The following is a 23,515-nucleotide window of genomic DNA, read 5'->3' as shown; positions in this document are numbered from 1 at the left end:
AATTTGGATCTCCTCTTCAACCAAACAACACCATCGGAGCTTGGCACCAAACCTGCTTACTATTTATTGCAAATCATATCGATCTCTCCGTCCAGCTGCCGCTGCGCTCAAACCTACCTTCGGTCAAGGAAAGAAACCCTAGGGTTTCTCTTGATAGACCCAAAATTTGGCGCCGGCCCATTAACATTGTTCCCGCTCAAGGCTTTTGGGAACTCCGCTTCATTCTTTTGCCACACCATCAGACTGAATAAGAACGGCATTATGACCCCGGTTCCAAGGAACGGTGGTTACCGACTCTTACTCAATCCCCTGCTCTCACACCCCGTGATAACTGAGCCACATCATATCCAATCTATCAACATCAGGGAAAAAACAAGTGTTACTTCATTTCTAAATCTATGTGAACCCATGTACGCTCCTTTGCTCCAACTATTGACGTCATGTTTTAGCCAATGGTATGATCTAGATTACAAACTCTATAGTTTCCATCTGAGAAGTAATTCACCATTGTTGCTATGGCGTTGCTTTCAATCCCTGAGAATCCTCGTAATAGTATCCTTTTGGATCCGATCTCTGAAAGCTCTTGCTTGATGTTTTATGGCAAATGGAGCCTGATTCTGTGTTGCCTGACCTGTAGCTACGACTTTGATTTGTTCAAGGCCAGTCTTCATCATGCGGCTACTCTAGCAAACATCTTCAAGCACCAGAGCACCTGCAACCCTGCTCAGAACCCTGTCAAATTACTACCTCGTGTAGTTCTTCTCAAGCCGGCAAGAAGCACAGAGTTGACCCCTTCTTTAAAGCCAAATCGTCTTATGACAATGGCTATCTCCGCTTCCACTAAATTTTTCATGGAAGAAGGATCGACAATTATTGATCTCACCTGTACCAAAACTCTCCCAAGATGGTTGCTTAAAGCTCTCAAGAAGCTATTGCCGATCAATTTCTATCTTTGTTGCTATGTTTGTTTTGGCATTGAGGAATGCCTTTTTTCTTGCAATTTAAACTATGCTTGTATGAACCTTCTATTATCTGATCATTGAATGAATGCAAGTGTTTTGACAAGAAAAAAAGTCACATCGTTAAATTGTCTGACGGAAAAAATAACGATTTCATCAAACCACTTAATAACAAGCCTTTTGTTTGAAAAGTTCAAATACTATCTTCTCGCAATAACATGCTGATTTCAAATGCATGGTATTTTGTATAATACATGCAAAAAAAAATAAAAAATAAAAATAGAAAACCAAAATAAGTTGACAAAGAACTGTGTAATGGTCCTAATGGATTTAGAGACTCATTAGTATAGATGATTTTATCACGCAATAGGTTTATTTTTTTGTCATCTGTAATTATATTACTTAACCTTGAAACCAATAGGTTACACACATTAAGTGTACCAGACATTCCCTCATTCCAGTAGGTCTACTTTAAACCCTCCAGCAAAAACTAGTTGCGAGGTCTACAAAAACATGTTAGCCTATCAAGGAGAAAACAGACCTCCGAAAAAACATCAGACCTTATCCTTTGATTACTAACACTCCTACATATTTGCACACTCAAACAGAGGAAAAACCCCTCTCTTCACTAAAAACTCGCAATAACCACCGTGGAGGCCCTGCGGCAACATACGATTGGTTTCTCCAGTCATCGGTAACAATCTGAGCAATAAGGTGTGCTCCCTTGTTTGCTGAAATGTCTTCCAGCTCCATTTTCCAGTCCAAAAAAGGCATTAGGGATCTTTTAAAGGCTACTGCTTGTGCTTTAAACAACGATCAAGCTCTTGGTCGTAAAACAGCGTTCACCAAGACTTTATCAGAACAAGCAAAAATGACCTATCCACTTTATGACTTGTATTGGGCCGTTATGTACTGGGCCTCGATGTCTTACCGACATGTAATTATCCGACCTGTATATTGCTTGGTCAGCAATCTTTAGCTTAGGGTTCAAGGGTTTGTAGATCGTGTATATATACTCTGTACAAGCGTTAATAAACAGACAACACAAAACATTCTATACTTCTTTACATGGTATCAGAGCCTCGATCTTTCTAAACGATCTGGGTTTCTGATTTCTCTAATTTCCTAAGTTAGTTTTTCTCTTTGTTTCTCGTTTATTCCTCTTGTTTTGTAAGATGGGGGAAGATGATAAGAAAAGTATTGAGATCAGTGGATCTGAGAGAAGGCGGTCGCCGTAAGTCCTTATTCTGTGTTTGCGTCTGATAATCCAGGGGCAATGATCACATCGGTACAACTGAAAGGTGACAACTACAACGAGTGGGCTACAGAGATGTTGAACGCACTTCAAGCCAAGAGGAAGACCGGGTTTATTGACGGGTCTTTGCAAAAACCACCGGAGGGTCATGCGGATTTGGAGTCGTGGCTGAGTGTGAACTCAATGATTGTTGGGTGGCTGCGAACGTCGATCGAGCCGCGTGTTAGATCAACGGTGACGTTTATCACCGATGCTCACAAGTTGTGGGAGAATTTGAGAGAACGTTTCTCAGTGGGGAACAAAGTACGTGTGCATCAACTGATTGCTAAGTTAGCATCCTGTAGACAAGATGGGCAAGCCATGATTGATTACTATGGTCGGCTTGCAAAGATGTGGGAAGAGCCCCAAACGTATAGGCCACCACCAGCTTGTACGTGTTCTGCGGCAGCGACATATGAGAAGGAGAGAGAAGATGAAAGAGTTCATCAGTTCGTGATGGGGTTGGATGAGTCGAGATTTGGACATGTGGTGACTGCAATTATAGAGGCAGATGTTTTACCCGATCTCGGGAAGGTATACAACAAAGTGATCCGTGAAGAAGATAGGCTGAATTCAGCAAAAGTACGTGAACAACAACAAGAAGATGTGGGGTTTCTAACTCGTCGTGAGCAAGGGAGCGGTGACACAGCTGCACCTCGTCGTGATTCTCGTGAAGGCGGTAACTTTGGAGTACAAGTTTTGGTGGAAACAGAGTACGTGATCGACTCTGTTCCAATTGTGGTAGAGCTGGTCATGAGAAGAACACATGTTGGCAGATTGTGGGATATCCAGAGTGGTTCTCCGAAAGAGGTGGCAGAGGAGGACGTGTGTCAAACAGAGGCGGTGGCCGTGGTGGTTTCCCTGGTGGAAGAGGAAGAGGACAAGTTAATGTTGCTTACGCAACAAGTCCAAATCCAAACGTTGGGGCATCTGCAGATCTTACTCCAGAACAGATGCTACATGCGCTCTCTCAAATGTTGAAAGATAAATCAAATAGTGGTGGTGAAAAGTTAATTGGTAAGATATATGGAGATGTGATTCTTGATACAGGGGCTTCACACCACATGACCGGAAATTTATCTGTTCTTACGAATATCAAAGAGACTTCTCCTTACACGATTGGTTTTGCAGATGGGAGTACGACATCATCACGACAAACGGGCATGTTTCGTTTGTCGGACCGTATTAGTTTATACGATGTGTTATATGTGCCAGATTTCAATTGTTCATTAGTCTCGGTATCAAAACTTTTGAAGCATTCTAATTGTTTTGCGTTTTTCACCGATGCGGTGTGTGTGTTACAGGACCGGTTTTCGAGGACGCTGATTGGAGTCGGGAAAGAACGTGATGGAGTTTATTATTTTACGGATGACAAAGTTGCTCGAGTAAACAAGACAGTTAGACAAGTTGATGAAGTGTTGTGGCATCAGCGGTTAGGTCATCCCTCGTTTTTAGTTTTAGCTACTTTGCCTATGTTTTCTGGTGTTTCTGTTTCCGCTAGTCCAAGTCCATGTGACACATGTTTTCGGGCTAAGAAAACTAGAGATTTATTTTCTGAAAGTATTAATAAGACAAACGAGTGTTTTGTTTTAATCCATGTTGATGTTTGGGGTCCTTATCGTCTCAAAGCTTCTAACGGGGCCTCGTATTTTTTGACAATTTTGGATGATTTTTCTCGTACTGTGTGGAAATTTTTGTTGTTAGAAAAATCAGAAGTTAAGAGTGTTCTTCAAAATTTTTGCGCTTATTCCGAAAAACAGTTTGGAAAAGAAGTAAGATGTGTGGGTAGTGACAATGGAACATAATTTCTTTGTTTGTCATCTTTCTTTAGGGAAAAAGGCATTGTGCATCAAACCACTTGTGTGGGAACACCGCAACAAAATGGTAGAGTGGAAAGGAAGCATCATCATCTCTTGAATGTCGCAAGATCATTGTTGTTTCAAGCTGATCTACCTACAAAATTTTGGGGAGAAGCAGTCTTAACAGCGGCACATGTTATTAATTTAACACCAACAAAGCTTCTACGTCACAAATGTCCTCATGAGGTGTTGTTTGGACAACAACCTTCGTATGATGAGTTGCGGGTGTTCGGTTCTCTATGTTATGCTCACAAACAAATAAGAGACAAAGACAAGTTTGTCTCTTGTAGTCGTAAGTGTGTGTTCGTTGGTTATCCATACGGTAAGAAAGGTTGGAAATTGTATGATTTGGATACAAATGAATTTTTTGTCTCCCGTGATGTGGTCTTCAAGGAAAATGAATTTCCTTTTCCCTCTCATTCGGAATTGGAATCCCCTAGTCGTGTTGTAGTTGAATCTTGTGATTCTGATTGGGTCGTTGACGTATCGAAAAATATTGAAAACAGGGGGAGTACCGTGGGGTCTTCCAGTGATAATGAATTACTTGTCGAGACAGAAGTAAGTGAGGTTAATCCTGCTATTCTTGATGATGCAATCTTAGAAGTTGGACCCATTGTGTCACCTAAACCAGCTGTTGATGTTGTTGTGGAAAATGACTCTAGTACGGTTGATAGTAGTGTTGCTCAGCCAGAAGCTGAGCTCGGACAGGGTAAACGTACGAAGGTTCCATCTGTTTGTTTGCAAGATTATGTGTTGTATAATGCCGTGGAAAATACTCCATCTCCTCACGTTCTTCCCGATCACTCCATCAGCAGCTCCCTCAACACGGTCCACGGTACTTCTCTTTATCCTCTCACCGATTTTATCACGGATGCACGTTTTTCGTCTCGACACAAAGTGTTTCTTGCAGCAGTTAGTGCATCGGTGGAGCCGCGTAGCTACAAAGAGGCTATTAAAGACAAACGTTGGACGAATGCTATGGGTAAAGAAGTTGGTGCTCTTGAGGACACTAACACGTTTACTTATGTAGACTTGCCACCAGGAAAAGTTGCTCTTGACACAATGTGGGTTTATAAAATCAAGTATCACTCTGATGGAAGTATAGAACGGTATAAGGCCCGACTTGTGGTGCTAGGAAATCGACAAGTTGCAGGCCGAGATTTTGCTGAAACGTTTGCACCGGTGGCAAAAATGACAACCGTAAGGAGTATGTTACGTATTGTGGCTGCCAATAATTGGGAAGTGCATCAAATGGACGTCCACAACGCTTTCCTACACGGTGATCTTCATGAAGAAGTGTATATCAAGCTTCCGCAAGGTTTTACACACCCTGAACCAAATAAAGTGTGTCGTCTTCATAAATCACTTTACGGCCTCCGGCAAGCACCTCGCTGTTGGTATGAAAAGCTTTCTACAGCACTTACTAAGGCCGGTTTTGTTCAGTCCTATTCTGATTACTCATTATTTACTTACACTCGTGGACGTGTCGAGATTCGTGTTTTGGTTTATGTTGATGATCTTATTGTTTGTGGAAATGATAGTAAGGCAATTCGCAAATTTAAGACATATCTAGCCGAGTGTTTTCACATGAAGGATTTGGGCAAGCTCAAATATTTTTTGGGTATTGAAATAGCCCGAAATGAGGAAGGTTTTATGTTGACACAGAGAAAATATGCTTTGGATATAGTTCGTGAAACTGGTCTTCTTGGTTCGCGACCAGCTGATACACCAATGGAGAAGAATCATCACTTAGCTTCGGATACGAGTCCTCTCATTCCTGAACCGGATTCTTATCGGAGACTAGTGGGACGACTTATTTATTTGGCTAACACTCATCCTGATATTTCGTACTCTGTTCACATCTTGTCGCAGTTCATGCAAAAGCCACGTGAACGGCATATGGCGGCGGCGTTACGAGTCATAACATATCTTAAAGGGACGGCAGGACAAGGTATCTTGCTTAGTTCTCGTTCCGATTTACAACTCTCAGTTTATTGCGATGCCGATTGGGGTAAGTGTCCATTGTCACGAAGATCTTTAACAGCCTATGTTGCGTTGCTTGGTGGGTCTCCGATCTCTTGGAAGACTAAGAAACAAAAGGTGGTGTCGCATTCTTCCTGTGAAGCTGAGTATCGTGCTATGTCTACTGCCACATGTGAGATATTGTGGTTACGACAACTATTTAAAGACTTGGGTTTTCCACCAACGACACCGGCTCGTCTGTTCTGTGATAGCAAGTCTGCACTTTATATTGCTGCAAATCCTGTGTTTCACGAATGAACGAAGCATATTGAGATTGATTGTCATCGGGTACGTGATGCTATTAAAGGTGGAGTTCTCACTACAGCACATGTTGGTACTAAAGAGCAACTGGCGGATGTTTTAACTAAGGCGTTAGGTAAACCACAATTCATTAATCTGATGTCCAAGATGGGCATTTGTGATCTACACCCTCCATCTTGAGGGGGAGTATTGGACCGTTATGTACTGGGCCTCAATGTCTTACCGACATGTAATTAGCCGACCTGTATATTGCTTGGTCAGCAATCTTTAGCTTAGGGTTCAAGGGTTTGTAGATCGTGTATATATACTCTGTACAAGCGTTAATAAACAGACAACACAAAAACATTCTATACTTCTTTACAGACTATTTAGAGACTCATTAGTATAGATGATTTTATCACGCAATAGGTTTATTTTTTTGTCATCTGTAATTATATTACTTAACCTTGAAACCAATAGGTTACACACATTAAGTGTACAAGACATTCCCTCATTCCAGTAGGTCTACTTTAAGCCCTCCAGCAAAAACTAGTTGCGAGGTCTACAAAAACATGTTAGCCTATCAAGGAGAAAACAGACCTCCGAAAAACCATCAGACTTTATCCTTTGATTACTAACACTCCTACATATTTGCACACTCAAACAGAGGAAAAACCCCTCTCTTCACTAAAAACTCGCAATAACCTCCGTGGAGGCCCTGCGGCAACATACGATTGGTTTCTCCAGTCATCAGTAACAATCTGAGCAATAAGGTGTGCTCCCTTGTTTGCTGAAATGTCTTCCAGCTCCATTTTCCAGTTCAAAAAAGGCATTAGGGATCTTTTAAAGGCTACTGCTTGTGCTTTAAACAACGATCAAGCTCTTGGTCGTAAAACAGCGTTCACCAAGACTTTATCAGAACAAGCAAAAATGACCTATCCACTTTATGACTTGCCATACTTTCCATTGCCCACAGTAGACAGTGTAGACTAGCATCTTATTTTGTATGGATAATAGCAAAAGTTCGTCTACTATGCAACAAAACAATACCGTTCTCGTCTCTTAGGACCCACACTCCACTTGCGACATGATTTCTTCTTAATCACGAGGCTCCAGCATTACGTTTGAGCCAGTTCTCTTGTGCTTTCTTTCAAGAGACATTCACATTCTCATTACTCCTTTTGGGAATCCGTCTCATTTTGTCTACTAACCCTCTCCCCTTCTTCCTCCATACATTGTGCCTCAATCCACTCTTTCACCTCCTCTCTTATCTTTTCCACTGTTTCGGCCACGCTAAAAGCTTTCCGTTTAAAATTTTGACAATTTCTATTTGTCCAAATTCTTCATAATATCCACGGAAAACTTTTTCTTAGCTCACTCGGTCAATCTCTGTTGTTTTTTTATTTTCCAGAAAGTGAAATATGTTGGAGAACACCGACCCATTATGGAACCCCTCAATTGGAAAAGGAAAGTCAGATAATGCCCATATCTTTCGAGCCGCCGTGCAGACAAAAAGAGTATGGTTAATAGATTCGCCAAATTCCCCATACAGTTGACATGTATCATCCACCTTAAAACTTCTGCCATTCAGAGTTGTAGCCACAGGCATGGCCCCACTTAAAATCTTCCAAAGAAACACTTTGATTTTTAGGTTTGTTTGGAGTTTCTAGACCAGCTTTTTTAAATCAATCGTAGAAGGTCGCATCATGACTTCCATTATCAAGGGCTTATTCTTTATTTGGTAAGCCAACCAATAAGCAGACTTTATGGAGAAGTCCCTTTTGTTATGCTTCCAGATATATAATTCATCTTCAAATAACAAAGGTTTAATTGCCTTGATTCTAAAGATGTCCTGAGGTAAGAACAAATCCTCCAGAATTTCATTTTCCCAACTCACTAACCTTTAAGCTCACATCAAAAAATTGATCATTCTCCATGGTGCTCTGAGCCCGTTATCTTCTGTCCAAGGATCAATCGAAACATTCATCGTGGTTCTGTTACCAACCCTCTTCACGAAACCATGAACCAGCAATTCTCTCCCTGACAAAATACCTCTCCATGCAAAAGAACATGGTAGCTTCTAAAAAGGAGGTATCTTCATAATACATGCTCTTCATGAGTCTTGGTAGCAGACATTATGGATCCTGAAGCAGCCTTCATGCTTGCTTTGCGAGTAGGCCCTGGTTAAAGATTTGGATATCTCTAAACCCCATTCTTCCATGATCTTTAGGCAAACATAACCTTTCCCAACTATTTTAGTGAATTTTCCTAGCATGTTCCCCTGAACTCCACCAATAAGCAGCCATCGCACTTTCCAGATTTTCACAAGTTTTTTTGGCAGCTTAAAGCAAAACATTGCAAAAACTGGCATGAACAAGGCAACCGAATTTAAGCGCACTTCTTTGCCTCCTTGAGATAAACACCGAGAATACCAACCGGATAACTTTGTGTTTCAGCCGATCCTTCAGATAATTCATCATAACAATATTTGACCCACTAAAACACTCTGGAATCCCGAAATAAAACCCCGCTCCAACCTCTACAGTAATGCCTAAAACCGCTTGTACAAATCTCTTATTATCTTCTGGCACTTTACTTCCAAAAGTTATGGAAGACTATGTTAGGTTTATCCTTTGGCCCATTGATAACAGGATTTTCACCCAGGGTATCAATTCCCTATGCAGTTGTAGTACAAAGGGTTATCAATCCAAATGGTTGTTATGCTAGCAGATATGATGCAATCAGGAGCAAGCAAGTCAAGACAATCAATAAAAGGGTTTTGTCTAACAATCCTAAAATGATAAAAAAAAGAATATAAACAAGGAACCACTCGACCTAAGCACTCGATGCAAGCATTTGAGTACATGATCGGGTGGGGTGATCGAGTTAGCAAAGAAAGTATGAACAGCTTGAAGGGTTACTCGAATTAGGTGATCGTGCACCTGTTCGGGTAAGGTATCGAGTGATGAATAAAAATGCAAGCAATTAAGATACAAAAGCTTCTAAGGATGGGGTAATCGACTCCTAAGTGTTCCTGACCAATACAAATGTCTTACATGCCTCAAGCAAATATTCCCTAGACAATGAATCTCTAAAACCTTGTTAAACACTCTCGTGATAGAAACAATCAACCTTGATCACTCCCCTACCCAACTCTCGTTGGAGAAACATGACCAAGCAGGCAATATGAACCGATTCATTATTGTCAATAAACCCCTTACTCATCTAATCTCTTAGACTAAGTGATGTTCATATATTTTACCATGTTTTCCCTTAGTTTATTCACATCTTTTGCATCTTTTTCTATCCATTCTCACCATTATTGTGCAGCTTTAGGACTAATCATGCATTATAGTGTAGTTGCATTGCATTTGCATCTTTTCATGCATAAACAGGTGATTTTGGAGCTTAAGGAGCATGGAAGCAATGGAGAAGAGATGTGAAGCAATCATGAAGAGGAAACAAGGGAGTTAAGGCTGAAGAACAAGGAATCCGGAGTCCAGCTCGACCAAGCACTCGACCGAGTGGGAGATGGACTCGACCGTGTGGAGTTGCACAAGAGAAGCCAGCTCGACCCCCAGCTCGACCGAGCACTGGTCGAGTTGACCGATGCGTGGACCACTTTGACTTTTCCCATTTTTAGGGCTTCCACCTTCCCCACTATATAAGGACTTGTACTGCAGCCACCTGAACCAAGTTTTAATCTAGTTTTTTAGTCAGCTTTTCAGATATTTTAAACCTAGTTTTTGCCTTTTGAGGAATATTATTCCTTTTGCCTTTTTTATTTCTTTTTTTTGGATCTTGTACTTAGAAAAGAAGAATTTCCTCATACTTGTTGGTTGAATAACTTTCTAAGTATTGAGAATCTGAGTTTGATTTCTTCTTTAAAGTTGTAGATCTTAATCTTATCTTTCTAATCATGCAAGTTTCAATGATTTCTGGGTTTATGATTTGTTTGATCATGTCTTGTTGTGAGTAGTCTTCTTAGGATCTTGAGGATGGGTTAGGATAGATTGATCTTGTGGTACATCTGACTTGATCAAGCTTGATTGTTGTAGATCTCTTCTAGGCTAGATGTTCTTAATGCTGATCCTATATCTGAGAGGGTAGGATCTGATCTCAAGCTTTTTAGCATCACACCAATGTTTAAGAAGCATAGATAAGGCTAGATCTAGAGCTTACCATTAGGCTTGCTAAGAGATTAGAGGTCTTGTTTGGTTTGAGATGTATTGCTTAATGCCTGCTTGTGTAGATTCTTTTCATTGTGAGAGCAAGTCTAGGATTGCATAGGTTTGATTGTCTCTTGACCATGAGAGTGGGAGAGACTTGTCTTAGATTAATATGTCTAGAGGTTAGCTCATAGCATTGCTTGAGATTTGTTGATCAAGTTAGATTACCACAATGGTTAGTTTATCCCATGAATCCATCCTCAGGAACCTTCTTTGTTTATTGAGTTTAAAGTCTTAATCTTGTTATTTGCCTGCTGTTTGATCTGTGTTATCTTTACTCTGTTTTTATTGCATTGCTCTGTTTTTCCGGATTCGTCTAGCTCGACCACTCACTCGACCTACACTCGGTCGAGTGCTGCTCGAGTTCATCCCCAGAACTCTTGTTTATGATCTGTGTTTGTCTTGTTTCATTTCTGTTTAATTTCCATTGCATTCACTTAGCATCTAGTTCATCACTTGTCTTGCATTAGTTCTTATCTAGTGTTTACAGTTTCTGTTTCTGTTCTTAGTTAATAATCATTCTGTTTTATTTGCATCTAGTTCTTAGCTCTTGTAGTTTATTTTCTGCATTTTATCATTATCATCATAGGATTGTTAGTGACAAACATCCTTTCATATTTGTCTTAACTTAGATTCATATGCATGTCTTGATTGTTCACAAGCACTCAGACTGGATTGACACCCCTTATACTGCAACTGCATAAGGGGAATTGAAACACCCATCATATCATACCATTGCACACACTCATTCACTTTCATCACACCACACACAATAAATCATGTTTCACTAAGTGAGTAAATCTCTAGTATTGGTTGATTCAAACATTTCATCTACACCTCTCGATGGTAAAACACCCTAGATCTAATCTCACCCTCTCGGTTTGTTGACAGCATTAAGAACACCAATCTAGAAGGGAATTTATAAAACATAAACAATCAAACTAAGACATCCTAACCGATCAAGAACACAAAATCATTTATTTCATCCCTAGAAACTTTACTTCACTACTCGGAAATCATTGCAGAAAACATATAAACAAAGATAAAGGAAAATTGCATTGTATTAAAAGATAGAGTATAAAATAAAGAGTACAAAGTAGAAATCTAAAGAGATAACAAAAAGATGTAAAATAAATTCTAACAAAAGTAGAAAAGTGTTTGAGTCGCTCTAGATCTCTCTCAGAAGCTCTCGCTCTTTGGTTTGAGGGTCTGCGGCGTGCTAGGACGCACTACAAGAAAACATACAATTTACGACTACGATTGGCGACTAAACTCGTAGTCGCCAAATTTAGTGACTATATAACGACTGTTTAACTACTACTTTACAACTGCTAAAATTTAGTCGTAAGTTAGTCGTTTTTACCGACTGAAATGAGTAGTTGGTTCAGTAGTTGTTAATTAGCGACTACTTTACGACTGAAAGACAAGAAAGTAATTTTGTCAGCAAACAGTAGCTAATTTGGCGACTACATGGTGACTACTGCGGCGAGTCGTTGATTTGGCTACTAACATACGACTACATTAGTTAGTCAGCTATTTGGCGACTACTAAGCGACTATTGAGGTGAGTCGCAAACATGTCGGCCAAAAAGAAACACGTTTTATTCATTTGTGGGGTTGGTAAGCTTTGTTTTGTTGCGACTGTTAGTTTGAGTCACATCACAGTCGTTTTACAGTTGGTATTCAGTCGCCAAATTACTCTATATATACCACACCTTCGTTTCTTATTCATTCACACCACAAGCAAGAGCATTAGCAAGAAACAAATCGAGAGTGAGAAAAAAAATTTGAGAGTGAGAAAAAAAAAATTCGAGAGTGAGAAAAAAAAATCAAAAGAGAAAAAAAAACAAGAGTGAGAAAAAAAATCAAAAGAGAAAAAAAAAACAAGAGTGAGAGATTTTTAATAATGGCGGGAAGTTCTAATTATAGTCATTTTTGGGAGTGGGTGTATAAGAGGCTTGATGAAGTGACGGGTCGGGAAAAATCGTTTGCGTTCGTTGATGCAAACAAGGTCCAAAGGAAAGGACAATCTTCTAAGGCATAGTGACAGCATCAACAAGTTGAACAAGGGTTTGGGAACCAAGAAGAAGAGAGTTGTTCAGCAACAACAAGAGGTTCCAGTAGCTATGGATCAGCAGGATCAGGTTCAGAGACCAAGACATATTGGTGCTGGAGATGCACCCAACACACACAACCAAAGAGCTGGCATTGTACCAACAGCAGTTGCCAATAACAACTTTGAAATCAAGAGTGGATTGATTTCAATGATTCAGGCCAATAAGTTTCATGGATTGCCTATGGAGGATCCACTTGATCATCTTGATGAGTTTGACAGAATTTGTGGTCTTACCAAGATCAATGGAGTAAGTGAAGATGGTTTCAAGCTGAGGTTGTTCCCTTTCTCTCTTGGGGACAAGGCTCATTTATGGGAGAAGACTCTGCCCACTGGTGCTATCACTACTTGGGACCAATGTAAGAAGGCTTTCTTGGCCAAATTCTTCTCCAATGCTAGGACAGCAAGGCTGAGGAATGAGATCTCTGGATTTGCTCAAAGGAACAATGAGAGCTTTTGTGAAGCTTGGGAGAGATTCAAGGGCTACCAGACTCAATGCCCTCATCATGGTTTCAGTATGGAGTCATTGTTGAGCACATTGTATAGAGGAGTGCTTCCCAAGTTCAGAATGCTTCTTGACACAGCCTCCAATGGAAACTTCCTCAACAAGCATGTGGATGAAGGCTGGGAGTTGGTAGAGAATCTTGTCCAGTCAGATGGCAATTATAATGAAGATTATGATAGGACCATAAGGAGTTCCTCAACTGATCAAGAGGACAAGTACAAGAAGGATCTGAAGATGGTTAATGAGAAGCTTGACAAGATACTCCTCAGCCAGTCCAAATCCATTCACTTCATTGGTGAAGAAGAAGCTCCAATTCAAGAGGGGGAGAATGAGTTTGCTGAGCTTTGCTATATGCAAAACCAAGGTGGATTCAAGGGCTACAATCAAGGTGGTTTCAAGAACAACAACCTATCTTATAGGAGCACCAATGTGGCTAATCCACAAGATCAAGTTTACCCTCCTCAACAGCCTCAACAGCCTCAAGGGTTCCAAAACTATATCCCCAAACAACAGCAGCAAGTGTTCCAGCCCCAGTTGTGTCCCCCACCAGGGTTTCAGACTAACCAAGGCCAAGAACAAGACCTTAGAGCTATGATTCAGCAGCTGTTGATTGGTCAAACACAAGGGAAGATTGAGGAAGCCAAGCAGTTTGCTGAGCTAAACCAAAGGCTTACATCCCAGTATAATGACCTGAACATGAAGTTTGAAGGTCTTAACTCTAGAGTGAAGTACATGGAGAGTAACATAGCATCTACTTCAGCTCCAAAACCCAACCAACTCCCTGGAAAAGCTGTTCAAAATCCAAGGGAGTTCACAGCCAAAGCCATCCTACTTCAAGAGGAAGAAGTCACTGAGGACAGTGAAGTCCAAGTTTGGGGGAATTCATCAGTTACTGAAGCCCCAAGTGACATCTGTGCAAAGCAACAGGAGCTCGCAGGAGAACTCGACCAGCAGCTCGACCACACACTCGATCGAGTGCATGCTCGAGTGGTCGACCGAGCTGAAGACTCCGAAGCTGTCAAGCCTGCTAAGTACATTCCTCCTGCTTACAAGCCTCCACTACCATTTCCTGGGCGTTTCAAAGCACAGAAGATTAGGGAATTGAAGGAAATCATTGAGAAAAAGGAGATGTTGGCTAGGCAACAAGAGGAAGAGAGGGTTTTGAAAGAAGAAGCGTTGGTTGAGAAGGAGGAACAAGTGTCAGCCATTCAAGAGATCATCATAGCTTACCAAGAAGAGGAGAGAGGACCTGCCTTGGAACAGTATGAGCCATATCCTCTCTACAAAATTTTTTTGCTTGATATGTCTAGTAAGAGGGCTGAAGCTCAAGATGAGAAGGATCTTGAGGACCTTGGAGGAGTGATCATTCCAATAAAGCTTAAGGATCCTGGACCTTTTTATCTGCCCTGCACTATCAGCTACCTTCACTACAATCAGTGCCTTTGTGATTTGGGAGCTTCAACAAGTGTGATTCCATACTCCATAGCTCAAAAGCTAGGGAGAACTGATTTCAAATCTACCAATGTCCATGTGCTTCTAGCTGATGGGACAAATAGAGAGGTAGTTGGGAGGTTGGAGAATGTCCCACTCAAGATAGGGAAAGCAAGGATTCACACTGACTTTGTGGTGATAGAGATGGGCAAGGAGCCTGAAGATCCAATCTTGCTAGGGAGGCCATTCTTAGCTACTGTTGGAGCAGTTATTTATGTGAAGGAGGGTCTTGTGACCTTGAACATAGCTGAAGATGTGGTTATGAAGTTCAATATCCACAATCCAACAAACCTTCCTACCATTGATGACCAGCCCTTTACTATCAAAGACAAAGGAGGTCAAGGAAGTTTAGGTGATAAGGCAACCCCAAAGGCTGAGTTCCCACTTCAAGAGGATTCTGTTGAGAAGCTTAAGAGGTCAGTTCAGGAGCTGACTAGTATGGTTGAGGACCTCCAAGTCAAGCTGAATAAGAGGTCTTTGAGGAGAACAAGGCCAAGGCTCAAATTTAAGAAGAAATATGGTTTGTGTGCTAAGGGTGAGGTGATCAAGGATCAACTTCACAGTGACCAAGAGGTTCCAGGGAGGATTTCATCACCTCCTTGGTACTTGAACCAAAGTTAAGAAGAAAACCAAAGTCAAGCTTAGTGACTATAAACAAGCTCACTAGGGAGGAAGTCCCTAAGGTATCCCTTGTACATATGGTTAAGTTTCTTAGTAGTTTTGATGTGTTTTGTTTTATGTTTTTGTTGGACAGGCTTTTTAATAAGAATATAGTTGAGTAGGGAGAGATGTGGACATGGAGAAGAAGGCTTGCAGGCCCACTCGACCTCAAAACAAGAGGTACTCGGCCGAGCACCTTCCCAGACCACCTTATGGCTTCCCACCTCCAGCTGCTTATCCAGGTTATCCACATTACCCACCCTTCCCACCCCAATACTTTATGGATCCAACACTCTACCAGCAGTACCAGCAGTACCAGACTCAAGATTTGGAGACACGCAACCCAGCTCGACCCCCCCCACTCGGACATGCACTCGACCGAGTCCCGGTCGATCTCTGTAGTCGAGCTGCCCCAAAGTCCTTCTCCAAGCAACCAGCCTGATCCCAACTACTCCTATGATATCATGCAGATGGATGTGGACAACTTCTTCCACAATCCCTAAGGTACCATCATCACCTTACCATTGTTTATACCATTGCATTTGATGTTGTGTTGTGTTTAAATCTTGAAACCTCTCACAACTTTTTCACACAAGGGACTGTGTGATTTAAGTTTGGGGGAGGGTTCTAGATAGCATTTGATGTTGTGTTTTGTGTTCTTATTTCAAATTTTTATCATCATCATGTTAGCACTTGCATTAGCATCTAAGGCATAGAAAAACCATAAAAATTTGAAAAATTTTGAAAAAATCTTCATAAAAAAAAAAGAGTAATCATGTAGTTTGCATTGCATATTAGGATCTTGTTTAGCATGTTTCATGTAGAATTGTATAATATTTGCATTAGGGATCTATGATGAGTATTTCCTTGTTAGCTTGCTTTATTCACTAGACTAGGATCAATGCCCAAGTTATTAGTACTTTGATGCTAGTTGAGTGGTTAGAAGCATAAGACTGAACCAAGCCTTGAATTCCTGCATTGCATTTGGTCTAAATTGAAGCATGTTGTGATTTGATTCCATTTCCTATCTATAAGAACCCAATATTGACTTTTAATTATCATTGTATGCATTGCTTTAAACTCATGGATACTACATACATATTTGGATCATCTTTCTCCTTTTTACCACTCTTGTTGATCCAAGTAGCTGATTTCACTTTTAAATCAGTTTCCCTACCCCTAAACCAAAACCTTCTTTCAAGCCATGTTTATTCTTGTGTGTGTGAGGCCTTTTTGGGATTGAGCTTGGTAGAAAGTGTTAGGTTTGAACTGACAAGAGTAAGACCTTGTGTAGTTCTAGTTTGCATTTTTCAAACTAGATAGGACTAGGTGGTTCACTTGTTGGGTTTGGGACTTGGCTGTTATAAAAAGAAAAGAAAGAAAAGAGAAAGAAAAAGGGTAGAGTCTTTAGGAGAGAAATGTGTTTAAGTGAAAGCTAATGTCTAGTGAAAGGATGGGAAGTAAGAAAGTGTTATCTAAGATGGTTCTAGTCAAAAGAAAAAGAAAAGAAAGCAAAGAGCAGTTCAGCAAAAAGCTTAAATGTCTTAAGAATAAGAAGAAAAGAGAACCATAGCAATCAATAAGAATCCCCCATCCCACTAGAAAGATCAAGTAAGAAACGTCTCCTAAGACTTGAAAACCAAAAGAGAAAAGGGTTAAAGAGAAAAGAAGAAGTTAAAGGGTAGCACTAGGATCATTTGGGTTTAGATTGTTAGGATAAACACTTTGGGTGCCTTTGGGTAGACAAGGTTTTATTCTTGTATGAGTTTAGGTGTTCTTACCTTTAGCATTCTTCTAAAGCTCAATCCATTTTTCATGAGAGAACCTTGATATTGACAAGCCCCACTCAGAAAAGAGACCATCATTGTCTCAAAACCCTTTATTACCAAGCCAAATGAGCTTAAGCATTGCATAGAATTGATTCATGTTCTTGATTAATGAATGTTAAAGGAAATGGTTGATTTGAATGCATGTGAATATCTAAGGCTCAAATCAGTAAAAGTTGTGATGTGCTTGTCTAAAGTTTTTAAGTATAGCTCTTCACCTTGCATCCTAGTACTAGTAACTTGGACATTGATTCTAGATGGTCTGTTTGCAAGCTTTAGGAGCTGAGATCCCACTTTTAAACCTCACTTACCTTCTTATGTCTTGTTTATTTGCTTGAGGGCAAGCAAAGACTAAGTTTGGGGGTGTTGATGTTCATATATTTTACCATGTTTTCCCTTAGTTTATTCACATCTTTTGCATCTTTTTCTATCCATTCTCACCATTATTGTGCAGCTTTAGGACTAATCATGCATTATAGTGTAGTTGCATTGCATTTGCATCTTTTCATGCATAAACAGGTGATTTTGGAGCTTAAGGAGCATGGAAGCAATGGAGAAGAGATGTGAAGCAATCATGAAGAGGAAACAAGGGAGTTAAGGCTGAAGAACAAGGAATCCGGAGTCCAGCTCGACCAAGCACTCGACCGAGTGGGAGATGGACTCGACCGTGTGGAGTTGCACAAGAGAAGCCAGCTCGACCCCCAGCTCGACCGAGCACTGGTCGAGTTGACCGATGCGTGGACCACTTTGACTTTTCCCATTTTTAGGGCTTCCACCTTCCCCACTATATAAGGACTTGTACTGCAGCCACCTGAACCAAGTTTTAATCTAGATTTTTAGTCAGTTTTTCAGATATTTTAAACCTAGTTTTTGCCTTTTGAGGAATATTATTCCTTTTGCCTTTTTTATTTCTTTTTTTTGGATCTTGTACTTAGAAAAGAAGAATTTCCTCATACTTGTTGGTTGAATAACTTTCTAAGTATTGAGAATCTGAGTTTGATTTCTTCTTTAAAGTTGTAGATCTTAATCTTATCTTTCTAATCATGCAAGTTTTAATGATTTCTGGGTTTATGATTTGTTTGATCATGTCTTGTTGTGAGTAGTCTTCTTAGGATCTTGAGGATGGGTTAGGATAGATTGATCTTGTTGTACATCTGACTTGATCAAGCTTGATTGTTGTAGATCTCTTCTAGGCTAGATGTTCTTAATGCTGATCCTATATCTGAGAGGGTAGGATCTGATCTCAAGCTTTTTAGCATCACACCAATGTTTAAGAAGCATAGATAAGGCTAGATCTAGAGCTTACCATTAGGCTTGCTAAGAGATTAGAGGTCTTGTTTGGTTTGAGATGTATTGCTTAATGCCTGCTTGTGTAGATTCTTTTCATTGTGAGAGCAAGTCTAGGATTGCATAGGTTTGATTGTCTCTTGACCATGAGAGTGGGAGAGACTTGTCTTAGATTAATATGTCTAGAGGTTAGCTCATAGCATTGCTTGAGATTTGTTGATCAAGTTAGATTACCACAATGGTTAGTTTATCCCATGAATCCATCCTCAGGAACCTTCTTTGTTTATTGAGTTTAAAGTCTTAATCTTGTTATTTGCCTGCTGTTTGATCTGTGTTATCTTTACTCTGTTTTTATTGCATTGCTCTGTTTTTCCGGATTCGTCTAGCTCGACCACTCACTCGACCTACACTCGGTCGAGTGCTGCTCGAGTTCATCCCCAGAACTCTTGTTTATGATCTGTGTTTGTCTTGTTTCATTTCTGTTTAATTTCCATTGCATTCACTTAGCATCTAGTTCATCACTTGTCTTGCATTAGTTCTTATCTAGTGTTTACAGTTTCTGTTTCTGTTCTTAGTTCATAATCATTCTGTTTTATTTGCATCTAGTTCTTAGCTCTTGTAGTTTATTTTCTGCATTTTATCATTATCATCATAGGATTGTTAGTGACAAACATCCTTTCATATTTGTCTTAACTTAGATTCATATGCATGTCTTGATTGTTCACAAGCACTCAGACTGGATTGACACCCCTTATACTGCAACTGCATAAGGGGAATTGAAACACCCATCATATCATACCATTGCACACACTCATTCACTTTCATCACACCACACACAATAAATCATGTTTCACTAAGTGAGTAAATCTCTAGTATTGGTTGATTCAAACATTTCATCTACACCTCTCGATGGTAAAACACCCTAGATCTAATCTCACCCTCTCGGTTTGTTGACAGCATTAAGAACACCAATCTAGAAGGGAATTTATAAAACATAAACAATCAAACTAAGACATCCTAACCGATCAAGAACACAAAATCATTTATTTCATCCCTAGAAACTTTACTTCACTACTCGGAAATCATTGCAGAAAACATATAAACAAAGATAAAGGAAAATTGCATTGTATTAAAAGATAGAGTATAAAATAAAGAGTACAAAGTAGAAATCTAAAGAGATAACAAAAAGATGTAAAATAAATTCTAACAAAAGTAGAAAAGTGTTTGAGTCGCTCTAGATCTCTCTCAGAAGCTCTCGCTCTTTGGTTTGAGGGTCTGCGGCGTGCTAGGACGCACTACAAGAAAACATACAATTTACGACTACGATTGGCGACTAAACTCGTAGTCGCCAAATTTAGTGACTATATAACGACTGTTTAACTACTACTTTACAACTGCTAAAATTTAGTCGTAAGTTAGTCGTTTTTACCGACTGAAATGAGTAGTTGGTTCAGTAGTTGTTAATTAGCGACTACTTTACGACTGAAAGACAAGAAAGTAATTTTGTCAGCAAACAGTAGCTAATTTGGCGACTACATGGTGACTACTGCGGCGAGTCGTTGATTTGGCTACTAACATACGACTACATTAGTTAGTCAGCTATTTGGCGACTACTAAGCGACTATTGAGGTGAGTCGCAAACATGTCGGCCAAAAAGAAACACGTTTTATTCATTTGTGGGGTTGGTAAGCTTTGTTTTGTTGCGACTGTTAGTTTGAGTCACATCACAGTCGTTTTACAGTTGGTATTCAGTCGCCAAATTACTCTATATATACCACACCTTCGTTTCTTATTCATTCACACCACAAGCAAGAGCATTAGCAAGAAACAAATCGAGAGTGAGAAAAAAAATTTGAGAGTGAGAAAAAAAAATTCGAGAGTGAGAAAAAAAAATCAAAAGAGAAAAAAAAACAAGAGTGAGAAAAAAAATCAAAAGAGAAAAAAAAAACAAGAGTGAGAGATCTTTAATAATGGCGGGAAGTTCTAATTATAGTCATTTTTGGGAGTGGGTGTATAAGAGGCTTGATGAAGTGACGGGAAATTTCACGGAAGAGTTCAGCACCGGGGTAGAGGAGTTCATGGCTTTTGCAAATAGTCAGCGTTTAGCACAAAATAATGGTGGTAAGTTTCACTGCCCTTGTGATAAGTGCAAAAACGGTAGGCGTCTTCCGGGGGATACAATTTGGAATCATATTTTTTGCTATGGGTTTATGCCAGATTATTATGTTTGGTATAAACATGGGGAAGAAATTAATATGGGCATAGGAACCAGTTATGTAGATCCGACGTTTGTAAGTGGGAATGAAGAAGTGGGTAATGTGGTAGGAGATAGATATGTGGATATGGTGAATGATGCATTTCGTTATAACATAAGTTTAGATGATAATTATCATCAAGATGGTAGTTATCAGAATGTCGAGGAACCGGTACTTAACCATTCCAAGAAATTCTACGACTTGTTAGAAGGTGCAAAAAATCCATTATATGATGGTTGTCATGAAGGTCACTCACAATTATCCCTAGCTGCTAGAGTCATGCAAAATAAGGCAGATTATAATATGAGTGAAAAGTTAGTGGATTCGGTTTGTGAAATATTGACTGATTATTTACCAGAAGGAAACCAAGCTACTGGTTTCACATTATGAGACCAAAAAATTGATGCGCAATTTAGGCCTCCCATATCATACAATTGATGTTTGTATTAACAATTGTATGATATATTGGAAAGATGACGAAAAGGAAGATAAATGTCTGTTTTGTGGTGCACAAAGATGGAAGCCTCGGGAGGGCCGACGTAGAACCAAAGTACCATATAGTCGTATGTGGTATCTGCCTCAGCAGCAATGAGATGGCATGCCGAGCACCAAACAAAGGAGGGAGAAATGAATCATCCTTCTGATGCAGCGGAGTGGAGGTATTTTCAAGAACAACATCCTCGTTTTGCTGAAGAACCCCGTAACGTGTATCTTGGATTATGTACCGATGGGTTCAATCCATTTGGGATGTCTCGAAATCATTCTCTATGGCCTGTGATCTTGAAGCCATATAATCTACCCCCTGGTATGTGCATGAATACCGAGTATTTGTTTCTTACAATTCTGAAGTCTGGGCCAAATCATCCGCGAGCTAGTCTTGATATATTTCTCTAACCTCTTATTGAGGAGTTAAAAGAGTTGTGGTCTACTGGAGTTGATGCGTACGATGTGTCCTTGAGTCAAAATTTTAATCTAAAAGCAGCGCTGATGTGGCGATCAGCGATTTCCCGGCATATGGCATGTTATCTGGATGGACAACACATGGTAAATTGTCTTGTCCAGTTTGCATGGACGATACATACAGAGAAGAATTTTTTGGACAACATCATGTATACTCTTATGCGTGTGAAGGGTAAATCAAAAGATACCATCATGTCAAGATTGGATTTAGTGAAGTTCTGTTCTCGGCCACACTTACATCTTAATAGTAGGGGTAAAGCACCTTTCCCGGCATATACATTGACAGACGAAGCCAGAACAAGCTTATTGGAATGTGTGAAACACTCAATTAAATTTCCAGATGGTTATTCGTCAGACTTAGCTAGTTGTGTTGATATGGAAAATGGAAAGTTTTCAGGCATGAAGAGCCATGATTGCCATGTTTTTATGGAACGGTTACTTCCATTTATCTTTGCAGAACTACTTCACAGGAATGTCCACCTTGCGTTATCAGGTACTCGCTAATTAATAAATCAAAATTTTATTTATTTATGAAGTACTTATATAATTCTTAATGTGATATTGAAGTTTGAATATATCTTGTAGGTGTTGGAGCATTTTTCCGGGACTTATGTTCTAGGACTTTGCATACAAGTTGCCTTCAAATTCTAAAACAGAATATAGTTCTCATCCTATGCAACTTGGAAAAGATCTTTCCACCATCCTTTTTTGATGTGATGGAGCACCTGCCTATACATCTCCCTTACGAAGCTGAATTAGGAGGTCCTTTCCAATATAGGTGGATGTATCCTTTTGAAAGATTTTTTAAAAAATTGAAAGGAAAAGCAAAGAACAAAAGGTATGCAGCAGGATCAATTGTTGAATCATATATCAATGACGAGATTGCATACTTCTCAGAGCACTATTTTGCCGAGAACATACAAACAAAATCAAGGTAAATGCTATCAAGATTTGAATTTATTGTGTGAATATATATTTAATTTTCAATCATTTGGTCAGGTTAACAAGATTTGATGAAGGTGAAAACCCTATATATCATGTGCCTGGAGTACCTTCTATATTTACTCACGTTGGCCGTCCAAGTGGGGAAATGCATGAAACATGGCTCTCAAGCCGAGACTACCAAAGCGCACACGCATATGTTTTAAGAAATTGTGACTATTTCAAGCCAATTGAGAGGTATATATATAATTAAGTAGGGATCGCTCAAATTATATATAATCTGCTATGATCTCTCATATATTTGTGTTTGTCTTGTATATATAGTATGTTCGAGGATTTTCTTTCAGCAAAATATCCAGGACTTCCCGAGAAGGAACTCTCCGCCAAAAGAGCAGACGAATATCATTTATGGGTTAAAGAATATGTGTGTGACAACAATACTCTATATATAAATACTTATTAAAATTATTGAAAATAACTTATACATATATATATGCAGGTTACTTACTGGAACGCCACAAATCTATTTCCTACTTGGGTTCAAGAGATAGTGCATGGACCTTTGAACAAGGTCAAAATATGGCCAATGTATTTTACAAGAGCCTATTTGTTTCATACAGAGAATCACGGCGCTGGACGTAACACATGTAACTATGGGGTATGTGCTAAGGGTGAAAATTATACGGATGAATCTGATGCAGCAGATTTCTACGGAACCATAACTGATATCATAGAGCTTCAATATGAGGGGATGGTTAATTTGAGAATCACACTTTTTAAGTGCAAGTGGTATGAACCTATTATCGGTAGAGGCACTCGGATCAGCAATGGTGGTGTCATAGACGTACTTTCAACAAGAAAGTACAATAAATAC

General features: G+C 39.7%; 2 protein-coding genes, 1 long non-coding RNA gene and 1 other non-coding gene across 4 annotated transcripts; 3 read left to right on the top strand and 1 right to left on the bottom strand.

The window, feature by feature from the left end:
• Positions 1–515: 515 nt before the first annotated feature.
• On the top strand, positions 516–1,043 carry LOC147924629 (uncharacterized). Its single transcript, XM_087496861.1, has one exon. It carries the CDS (start codon positions 516–518, stop codon positions 1,041–1,043), a length of 528 nt encoding a protein of 175 aa, XP_087352987.1.
• A 652-nt stretch (positions 1,044–1,695) lies between these two features.
• On the top strand, positions 1,696–3,601 carry LOC147924628 (uncharacterized). Its single transcript, XM_087496860.1, has 4 exons — positions 1,696–1,896; positions 2,185–2,921; positions 2,954–3,270; positions 3,558–3,601. The coding sequence occupies exons 1-4, from the start codon at positions 1,696–1,698 to the stop codon at positions 3,599–3,601; spliced, it is 1,299 nt and encodes a 432-aa protein (XP_087352986.1).
• A 9,520-nt stretch (positions 3,602–13,121) lies between these two features.
• LOC147924627 (small nucleolar RNA R71) lies at positions 13,122–13,228 on the bottom strand. The gene has a single exon (XR_015588043.1). It is a non-coding gene; the product is annotated as a small nucleolar RNA R71 (small nucleolar RNA).
• Positions 13,229–20,494: 7,266 nt separating this feature from the next.
• LOC147924626 (uncharacterized) lies at positions 20,495–23,164 on the top strand. Its single transcript, XR_015586014.1, has 3 exons — positions 20,495–20,605; positions 22,966–23,065; positions 23,141–23,164. It is a non-coding gene; the product is annotated as an uncharacterized LOC147924626 (long non-coding RNA).
• Positions 23,165–23,515: the final 351 nt, after the last annotated feature.

The sequence above is a fragment of the Camelina sativa genome, chromosome 17, assembly GCF_030686135.1.
Source record: "Camelina sativa cultivar CO46 ecotype springtype chromosome 17, ASM3068613v1".
Classification (NCBI taxonomy): Eukaryota; Viridiplantae; Streptophyta; class Magnoliopsida; order Brassicales; family Brassicaceae; genus Camelina; species Camelina sativa.
The sequence above is the reverse complement of the archived record's forward strand: the minus strand, read 5'-3'. Positions and strand labels throughout refer to the sequence as shown.

What these genes read in the sequence shown, in the direction of transcription:
- LOC147924629 (XM_087496861.1), top strand. Translation starts at nt 516, where the DNA reads ATGGCGTTGCTTTCAATCCCTGAGAATCCTCGTAATAGTATCCTTTTG.
- LOC147924628 (XM_087496860.1), top strand. Translation starts at nt 1,696, where the DNA reads ATGTCTTCCAGCTCCATTTTCCAGTCCAAAAAAGGCATTAGGGATCTT. An exon ending in CCTCGATGTCTTACCGACAT is followed by an intron (nt 1,897 to 2,184) that starts GTAATTATCCGA and finishes ATCTGAGAGAAG; the next exon opens with GCGGTCGCCGTAAGTCCTTA. An exon ending in GCTGCACCTCGTCGTGATTC is followed by an intron (nt 2,922 to 2,953) that starts TCGTGAAGGCGG and finishes GAGTACAAGTTT; the next exon opens with TGGTGGAAACAGAGTACGTG.